Source organism: Chanodichthys erythropterus, chromosome 16, assembly GCF_024489055.1.
Source record: "Chanodichthys erythropterus isolate Z2021 chromosome 16, ASM2448905v1, whole genome shotgun sequence".
NCBI lineage: Eukaryota > Metazoa > Chordata > Actinopteri > Cypriniformes > Xenocyprididae > Chanodichthys > Chanodichthys erythropterus.
The window spans coordinates 17,198,642-17,209,292 of NC_090236.1; the positions used below are offsets into that span (position 1 = coordinate 17,198,642).

The following is a 10,651-nucleotide window of genomic DNA, read 5'->3' on the forward strand; positions in this document are numbered from 1 at the left end:
GAGAAGAAGAATATCCTTTAATCAACATAGTCAGGTCAAATTTATGTGGATTCCAGCGCACGTAGGGATCAGGGGAAATGAGATGGCAGATAAGCTAGCATAAAAGGGCATTATTGAAAGATAATATAGAAATGCATGTTAATTTTAGCAAACCAGAGGTTAAAAGCATAATATGGGAGAAAATAAATCAAATTTGGCAAGAAGGGGTAAAATTGAATGGGAAATAGAAGGTAAAGAAATAAGATTGTAAACCTATTAGCTGATCCACACTCCGGATCAGAAGGGGGCGGTAATGCACCAATAAGCTGGATGCCAACCGCCGTAAAACAGGATAGAAGAAGAAGAAGAAGAAGAAGAAGAAGAAGAAGAAGAAGAAGAAATTAATCGGCAGGATTTAGGACCCAGCGGTTTCTATCCGTAACATCCAGGCAGCTCAAGGCTAACGACCATCGGAATGAAAATGCCGTCGTCTTTACTCAACATTACGCTGGTTTCATTTATACTGGTTTTTATTACATCACATTTCGGGCAGGTCTTAGCTGATGGCAATGGACGAGGTAAAAATGTCAATACATTTAGATAATCGTTTTCGATTAACCCCTATCAAAGCTAGCCGTGCTATGTATAGACCACCGGCTTCATACCGGGAACGCGGATATAATGTAACTCCCGATTGACCGAGATGAAACTCAGTACTATCTTAATAAGGATGACTGCCTATTGTTAGTACGGAGCCGTATATCTATTCCCGTATAGGTAAAAGGAGTATTTTTTATTCAGATATGAGCGCATCTTAAACCTGAGTTGGTGGGATTTTGCAGACGCAATATAAGTGTTCAAAAACGATCAGATGAGTCCAGAGTTATGTATGTTTAACGACAAAGCCAGTTCTGTCATTGCTTTTGGGAATTGAATGAAAGACTGGGATGGGATCTCTAATCACAGGCGTTTTCTGGCAGATCTCTTTGTTCTGTTGTTGTAGGCCTGGCTTGTTCCAACAGGTACACTTGTTGTTCCCAACCGGATGTATCAAGTTAAATCTCTATATTGCACTTGTTGTGTTTATTATAGGATTTGGGGACCACATTCACTGGCGGAGCCTTGAAGATGGGAGAAAGGAGGCTGAAGCAAGGTACATATGACTGCAATACTCTTTCAACTCTCTAATATTGTAGTTTAAGTGATTTAATGAAAGGTAGGCCTATACCAGACTTTCAGAAATATAATTGGTCAATTTGTTACACTATAAATCCTACTGTATCATATTTGCAGGCATTTCTAAGGCCTCTAAATTATCAGCTTGATCAACTTTACTGAAAAACTTGCACACAATCTACTACATGCTTTCTGTCGTCTGATTGAAAAAGGTCTTTTAGTAAATTAGTAAGCATGTCTTTTTGCTCTGAAATCTTTACTGATTTTTATTAAGTGAAATATGATACATCAGGCATTGGATTATATATTTTACCCGCCACAATAGAAATTACATAGCTTTGATTAAAAAAAAAAGGACTTCAGTTTAGTTCTCTGAAAAAAAAAAAAAAAAAAAGTACTAGTATAAAAGTATGTGCTACATCTTCTCCTTTATCATAGTATATAAGTCCTAAAATGTTATGTATTTAAGGGATAGTTCACTCAAAAATGAAAATTTTGTCGTCATTTACTCATCCTCATGTCGTTCAAAACAAAGATCTTTCTGATGAAATCTGAGAGCTTTCTGTCCCTCCATAGACAGCTATTCATCACTTTGACACTTCAAAAAGTTCATAAAGAGATCATAAAACCAATCCATATGAATTGAGCAGGTTAGTCCAAATGAACAGATTGAATTTAGGCTTATTCATATATACACGTTCATCAACTCACACATCAGTTGTAGTAAACGGAAGCTCAAGTATGTTTGTTTGACGCGTGCGAGAACCAATAAGGTTCATTTTCGTGTGTTATGTAGCACGTTTGAGCCAGTGAGTAATTAATGACAGAAATTTCATTTTTGAGTGAACTAACACTTTAAGTCTGACACTCAACAAACTTATATGTATATATATATATATATATATATATATATATATATATATATATATATATATATATATATATATATATATATATATATATATATATATGTGTGTGTGTATATGTGTGTGTGTGTGTGTGTGTGTGTATATATAATATATATGTCAACAGGTTCAATAAACTGTTCCAAATTTTGAGAATTCTTTTTTTAATTAAGTCAGTGAGGGACTGAGAGTTAACTAACATAAGGTTTAAATCATACAGTATTCATTTTTGAATGTTATTTTCAAACATAATTCTGACCTTGTTCTGTCCAGTGGACTCCCTCTGATGGTCATTATTCATAAGACTTGGTGTGGTGCCTGTAAAGGTATGTGGCTGGTTGAATCTTTTGTCAGTGTACAGCTAATGATATGCAACAGAATATCTGGAAGTACACTACCATTCAAAAGTTTGGGATCAGTAATTTAATTTTTTTTTTTTTTTGTATGTTTTGGAAAATACAATATAAAAACAGTAATATTGTGAAATAATATTACAATTTAAAATAACATTTTTTTTTTCTTTTTGAATATATTTTTCAATGTAATTTATTCCTGTGATGCAAAGCTGAAAACTTACACGATCCTTAAGAAATCATTCTAAAATGCTGCTCAAAAAACATTTCTTATTACCGTCAATGTTGAAAAACGTTGTTCTGCTTAATATTTTTGTGGAAACCATAAAATATTTATTTTCAGGTTTCGCTTATGAATAGGAAGTTTAAAAGAACAGCTTTTATTTGAAATAGGTGGGTTTTTTTTTTGTCACAGTATATGAGTCTTTTCTGACACTTTTGATCAATTTAATGCATCTTTGCTGTATAAAACTATTACCCCTGGTTTCACAGACAAGGCTTAAGCTAGTCCTAGACTAAAATGCATGTGTGAGCTGTTGTAACTAAAAGCAACTTGCACTGACTTATTTTAAAATATATCAGAGTCATTGTTTTGTCTCAAGATGCACACAAACAGATGTTTTTTTTTCTCTCTAGGATATGTTTATAAAAGCTACTTAAATGCCCTAAATTGAACTAGGGCCTAATCCTGGCTTAGTCTAAGCACTGTCTGTGAAACTGGGCCGTAATTTATTAAAACAAATCTTACTGACCTGAAATTTTTTGATCAGTTGTGTATGTATGGCTTATTCTGTTACTTTATAATTAAAGTGTACTCTTTAATTATGTTGTGAAAATAACTTTAGCACTAAAGCCCAAGTTTGCTGAATCGAAGGACATCTCTGAGTTGGCTCACAACTTTGTCATGATTAACTTGGAGGTGAGTATAATTTATTTATTTATTTTTTTTACAGAAAACACATGTGGTAGTACACACTAGGGATGTGCCCGAAGCTGAATATCGTGTATTGTGTCTTCACATGATAAGTTAAATCTGATGTACTATATTGTTACCGACTACCTCCGTAAACCAAAGCATGTCACTTTAGAGGCTCAGTAGAATGTGTTATTCATTTTCCATGCCTTTATGAATTCAGATTTAGGCTTTGGGGTGGGCACATCCCTAGTACACACATTGTCAAGTAAGTATTGGTTATTATATGGCATCTTCTCATTACATGTCCCATGTGGCTATAGGATGAAGAAGAGCCTAAAGATGAGGCCTTCAGCCCAGATGGTGGTTACATCCCTAGAATACTTTTTCTCGGTAGGTTATATACATAAACAAATCAGCCAAGCAAATGCACTAGTTTAGAACATCAACCATTTCTTGAAGGTGGACTCCTTTTCCTTTCTCATTAAAAAGGTTTACTCCTACAGAAATAAGGATATTTCTTGATGAAGGCTATATTAGTGGCCTATATAAAAGCAATTAAAAAAAAAAAGTGGTGGAGTCTGTGACTTAATGGGTGGTAAAATGTTGTCATCGCATAACCAGCCAAATATGACTACCTTTATCTCAGTAATCGTCCTGTTATTGGACAGTTGCAGAATACATGAATCATAGTGTTTCTACAATAGCATTTACTCTTGCATGAAGCTACATCCACAGCACTAGGTGTCAGTAAATGGCCAAGGCCACTGTCCCAACAGAGATGGAAAAAATATTTTTTGTTCTTTGGTAGATCCCACTGGTAAAGTCCACTCTGAGATCACAAACAAGAATGGAAACCCCAACTACAAGTACTTCTACAGCAATGCAGATCAAGGTAAGATTAAAGTAAATGGTTAAACACCAACCACTTTTATTCTTTAAAGATTACAGGGCCAAAATATAGATTAATAAAGACCTATTCCTTAAACAATACTATGTTATGACCTCAAAACACTTTTACCATTAGTACATGGTTTGTAAATTTCACGTTTTTCACGTAAATTTCACAATTTCATAATTTCACGTTTGCATCAAATAACCAGCTCCATGGCTGCGTTCCACTCCACTTTTAGACAAGCACCCGTGAACATCCCTAAGCACTTCCCCTCTTGGGAATCCCTTCCGCCATTTTGAAGTGCGTTCCACTTTGTGAAGTTTATATGGACATTATATGGCTCGCTCCCTTGATTTTGACCAAGGGAGCGAGTCTACTTCATATGTACACTTCAGGCAGCTCCATATACCACAATGCAACGCGATTGTGACGTCACTGCGTATCTCTTTTAATTTACCCCACCACAAACAAGTCAGTGATATATTATTATTTTTAAATATCTAAAACAACCCAAACACACCTATATACATATAGAATGCTGCATTAAACAGATTCATAAGGAAAAAACATGTAAATAATAAATCAACTCCATATCAGATTCCAAGTGATCAAGGGTATTGTCAAGGATGTTCCAATTCAGCCCAATGCAAATGTTCTGCCAGTAGTGGGCACTCGTGCAACATAAAAATTGATGTACATCCAAGTCAACGAAACTGAGGGAAGGGCAAAAAAAACTGGAATGCAGCCCATGTGTATGGCTTTTCTGATATAAGTAAACTTGCTTGGTAGCTCACCAGGGGCCTGTACCATGATGGTAGATGAACAAACTCAGGGTTGTAGGATTAGTTTTGAGTTGACAAAACCAAACCACTCCAATCCGGCTTTGTTGGTACCATGATGCTGATCATCAACTTTCTCTGTCAACTCTGGCTTTGATCCTGAGTTTGTGGAGTGTGTGCACATGAATCCGTGACATCAGTGGCAAACAGCCAATCACATGCCTTGCAACAGAAATAAACTGTGATTCACTTCTCGCGAGAGAGTCGGCGCGATTCAAAACTCTTTCGCTGAAAATGAAGAAATTAAATGCATTTACACTAATGGAAAATACTTGTCTGTGAAAGAGGACAAATAAAAGAAATGATCTTTCTCTATCAGTGTAAGTGAAAGTTGTGAAGTTAGTTTATATAGTTGATAATGTATAGCGATAGAGACTTAAACATACAAAGTCACATGTTGTCATTTTTAAAGAGTATTTACTCCTTATTTAGGCCTATATTATGATCTATATATATTAATATTCATTGAAACTAAGTGCTTAACTACTGTTACACTAAACTTGCGTGTATGTAATGGATTAATAAAAATAGATCATATAATTATACATATCATATAAATTATATTATCATTAAAACCAAACAATTTCAGCGTTAAATATTTGTTTTTACTATAATGAACTTTTAATTTGGAGGAAGAGAAACTGGGTGAGTGACTTTATTGTGTTGAGTGTGTCAGTGTCACTTAGCTTACATCTGATTGGTCCAATTTCAGTTTGAGATCTCTAACCCAGAACATAACCTGCCCCGGAGCAGGTTAGCCGTGGAGCGTAAGTTACTACTGGCTAGCCAGCTAATCCAGTTTAATGGTACAGGCCCCTGGTCAGTTTTGTAGAAGCAAGCTAAAATGGCATGATTTCTTCAGAAAATGTTTTTATCTCACGTTTGCATGTTAATCTTTTGGATAAAACTAAATGTGCATTTAGGCTGCATTTACACTGCAGTCTTCTGATTTGACTTCATTCAATTTTTTTTTTTTTTTTTTTTTTTTTTGTGACCCATATCCAATATCTGCATTTACACTATACACTTGCTGAAACAACCCAAGGTAGATGTACTGACCCGGAAAAGCTTAGGTTGAAAAGAAAGCAGAAAGCAATGAACACAGATGAAATGTACAAGCTTTTCCTTTTTGCACCATCTTTAAAGGCAAAACACTGGCTTGAGCCTTTGTCCTCCATTGTTCCCTTGAAAATAGCCATGTGATCGCAGTTGATGTAATTTGCCACTGTTGCTTTTTCAATGACGTACAACTCTCATTGACGGGAATATCCCCTTACATGGTATTAGCAAATGCATGTATCCGATTCATAGCAGATTTATTTTCACGTATGAATGAGGCCTGAAACTGGTCTGAGAATATCGGAATATATATATATATATATATATATATTATATGCTTTTTGCCTACTTATACGTTTGTGGGTCATATCCGATCTGTGCCATGTGGGAGGAAAAAATCGGAATTGGGTCACTTGAACCCTTTAACAGTTTAATGTAAACGCGAGACTCAATGGACATTGTATTTTTAAAGTGTTGTGAAATACACAAGAAACAACAATGTATCATTTTGCAGAAATGTTGCCACTAGCACATTTCCCCAATGAGCCTGGATAATAATACACTGTATTGTCTTTAGCTGTGCCCAAATTTATTAACAGGATTGACAGTGTGTGCGGTTTATTTTAAAGGTGCCATAGAACGTCTTTTTAAAAGATGTAATATAAGTCTAAGGTGTCCCCTGAATGTATCTGTGAAGTTTCAGCTCAAAATACCCCATACATTTTTTTTTTATTATTTTTTTTTTAACTGTCTATTTTGGGGCATCATTAAATATGAGCCGATTTAGGCTGCGGCCCCTTTAAATGCTCACGCTCCCCGCCCATGGAGCTTGCGCTTGCCTTTAACAGCATAAACAAAGTTCACACAGCTAATATAACCCTCATAATTGTTCTTTACAAAGAGTTCATGCAATATGTCTAATCGCATAATTATGGTATTTATTTGGATGTTTACATTTGATTCTGAATGAGTTTGATTGTGCTCTGTGGCTAAAGCTGACATTACACACTGTTGGAGAGATTTATAAAGAATGAAGTTGTTTATGAATTATACTGACTGCAAGTGATTAAAAAATGAAAATAACGACAGTCTTGTCTCTGTGAATACAGTAAGAAACGATGGTAACTTTAACCACATTTAACAGTACATTAGCAACATGCTAACGAAACATTTGGAAAGACTTTTTACAAATATCACTAAAAATGTCATGTAATCATGGATCATGTCAGTTATTATTGCTCCATCTGCCATTTTCGCTGTTGTCCTTGCTTGCTTTCCTAGTCTGATGATTCAGCTGTGCACATCCAGACGTCCTGCCCTTGTCTAATGCTTGAACGTGAGCTGGCATATTCAAATATTGGGGGTGTACACTCCGACTGTTACGTAACAGCCGTTGTTATGTTAAGATTTGCCTGTTCGTCGGAGGTCTTTTAAACAAATGAGATTTATATAAGGAAGAGTAAACAATGGTGTTTGATACTCACTGTATTTCATTTCCATGTACTGAACTCTTGTTATTCAATCCAAGATAAATTAAATTTTTAATTCTAGGGCACCTTTAAAGATGGATTTGAAAAACAAATGATACTCAAGTACATTGTGACCAAAACAAGTAAAATGTTTGTTGACCACACATCTCTTCCATGTGCAGTTGTGGCTAGCATGAAGGAAGCTCAGGAGAAGCTGACTGGAGATGCCTTCAGGACCGCTCACGTGGGTGATGAACTCTAAGAAGGGCAGAAGTGGCATGGAAAGATCTCAGCTAGAACACTACATCACTCTCGTGGGCACACTAGATCCATCCATCCATCCATCCCCAACCTCAGCTCCTCCTGTGATTTCATTTGATCTACTATAGCACAAGACAAGCTTCAAAAATGAAGGAATTTATAATGCATCTACTGATTATATTTCAAGGTATCGCAGTTTGCGGTAGATTGGGTTATTACTTTGAGAACCAAAGCATACTTACTGTCCATGTCACATACAGGGTGCTAAAAGTTTTTTTTTTTTTTTGTCTTGCGTTTCAGAAATTCAAAGCTTACATGTCCATATTGATTATTCATGTTGAAAACAATCAACTCTCTTGACTGCATTTTCAGGGCACTCCACATTTTGTCAGACTATGAAACGTGTAACACACCACTAAGGCAATTCTTGTGCTTCCAAGCCATATCTTGCAAGCTGTGGTAAAACTGATTCAGTTACCCAGTCACATATGAAGGGCCTTATAATCCCCAAACTGTACCCCCCTATAACTAACATATGATTTGTTTTCATGAGTGTGACAGATCTATTATGTTAAGGCTATTAGAAATGTGAACAATGTCTCTTAAACTTGCCAAGTTTTAGTCCTCAATATATGGAGATGCCTTTGGTTTTAAAGGAGAGGTTTTTACTATTGAAAATACTTTTGATTTAAGGCCTGTAATGTAAACTGGCACTTTTTTTTTTGGGGATTGATTGAGAGGGAATTGCTGTTTTCGCCATACTGTATTTTTTACCAATATGTAAAATGAGGCTACAAATAAAGTTGATATAAAATATTGTAATAGTTATTTCAATGTTGGCTTATAGCGACTGAGAGTTGAGTGACCGATTACTTAATACATTTATATTTTAGTTACAAAGGTACTTTATGGAAATATTGTCTCAGGCCCTGTTTTAAGGTACAATGTGCAAATTTTAGCGGCATCTAGCGGTGAGGTTGCGAACTGCAACCAACAATAATCACCCCTCCCTTTCGAAGCAAATGGAGAAGCTACAGTGGCCGTCTGGCCGACATGAGACAAAGATGTCATCGTCTGAGACAGCAGAGTAGCCAGTCCAGCAATGAGGTTTCTTCTAACAAAGAGCGGTCTCTGCTTCTAATAAACCAGACGACTACTACTACTACTTTGTGCGTATTCAATGTATTGATGATATCTGTTTTGGGCTACTGTAGAAACATGGCGGCACAAAATGGCGACTTAACACAAGGGAACCCGTGATAATAAAAACAGTTCATTATGTAAGGTCTTTATACACCACTGAAAACATAGTTATATTATATTGCATTCCTCCACTGTCCTCCAAAATTTTACACATTGCACCTTTAAGGGATGGCCCTTCTCCTGGGTCTTATTGGATTTTTACAAAGCTAATTTAAAAATTATATGCTACATTTTTTCAACTGTATTTTGAGCACAATAGAAATTATTTTTTGTTGACACATCAGTAAAAAAAAAAAAAAAAAACTATTACAAAAGTATCTCTATGATATTCATTTTCCTTTTTGAAAGAATTTAATACTTTTATTCAGCAAGGATGCATTAAATTGATCTAAATTGACAGTAAAGACATTTATAATGTTGCAAAAGATTTCTCTGTCAAATAAATTAAACTTTTGAAAGGTGGGGTAAATGCATTAAAGTTGCATAAACGCACAGGAAGACCAACAATTATGATTTTGTTTTTAAATTTCCTTGAAATTATCTCATTAATACACTTGTTCTATATATAGAACCCTTTAAGGGTTCCCATCATGGGATCATTTTATGGATTTAGATTTTTTTAAACATTTTATGAATGAAACATACTCATACTTTGTCACTAGAAAAAAAACTGTTAAACATGAAAGTATTATGGAATAATTTATGACATTTCTCCTTATAAAGAATTTTTTATTTTTTTTGACAAAGGGTTCTTTAAAATTATAGAACCCCGTTAAACTTTTTCTAAGAGTGTACTAATGAAATTACAACTAACTTACAACCATTTTTATGTTGATATATCAGTTCCATATTATGGAGCCGTTTTGTCTGAAAGGCTTGTTATAAAAACCAAATAACCTCATGATTTGTGGTACAGCAGAGGGCAGTCATTATCCAGATATTCCCTCTGTTCCACTTCTCTACTGTTGGTGGTGTTTGCAGCAAGTGCAAAAGCACTAACAGTTTAAGCACAATACAGTGCTTTAAATTAGAATTAAATGACATGTTATAAATGATAAACAGCAATCTTACATGAAGATGTTAAGCAAAAAATGATAAAGATCAAGATAGGCAACAGTTTATTATTTGATCAGCAATGAATGATCAACTTCACAAAGTAATTTAGTACATCTTTTTCATCTTTAATAAAAACAGGCAAAGACAAATACCTGTGATTTGAGCAAAATAGAAATTGTTCATACAAAATTAAATTGACAACAACAGTGAAGGCACACAAAAATAAACATCTATCAAAGTGATCCCTTATGGATTGTATTTTACAATAAAGTCAAAACAATAATAATAATAAAAAAAAAAATCAATGCGATATCAATTCATTTGTGACATTTCTGAAATTAACCATCTGGATGGCACTATTTTTATGGTTGATATAACAACGTATGACCATGTTTTTATGTTCATGTGTATATTCTGAATTCACTAAAGTATAACAACCAGCTATTGATGCTGCAACTTTTAAAAAGTTTTATCACTTTATTAAATAAATTAAAAGGTCTAAAAAAGCTCTAAAAAGACAACTGATGTATATCAATTCTATAC

General features: G+C 34.7%; 1 protein-coding gene across 1 annotated transcript; it reads left to right on the top strand.

Moving 5' to 3' along the window:
• Positions 1–388: 388 nt before the first annotated feature.
• On the top strand, positions 389–8,671 carry txndc12 (thioredoxin domain containing 12 (endoplasmic reticulum)). The gene is made up of 7 exons (XM_067363759.1): positions 389–557; positions 1,072–1,132; positions 2,334–2,386; positions 3,259–3,332; positions 3,650–3,719; positions 4,138–4,221; positions 7,771–8,671. Exons 1-7 carry the CDS (start codon positions 455–457, stop codon positions 7,848–7,850), a joined length of 525 nt encoding a protein of 174 aa, XP_067219860.1. The 5' UTR covers positions 389–454; the 3' UTR covers positions 7,851–8,671.
• The last annotated feature ends 1,980 nt before the right edge of the window (positions 8,672–10,651 follow it).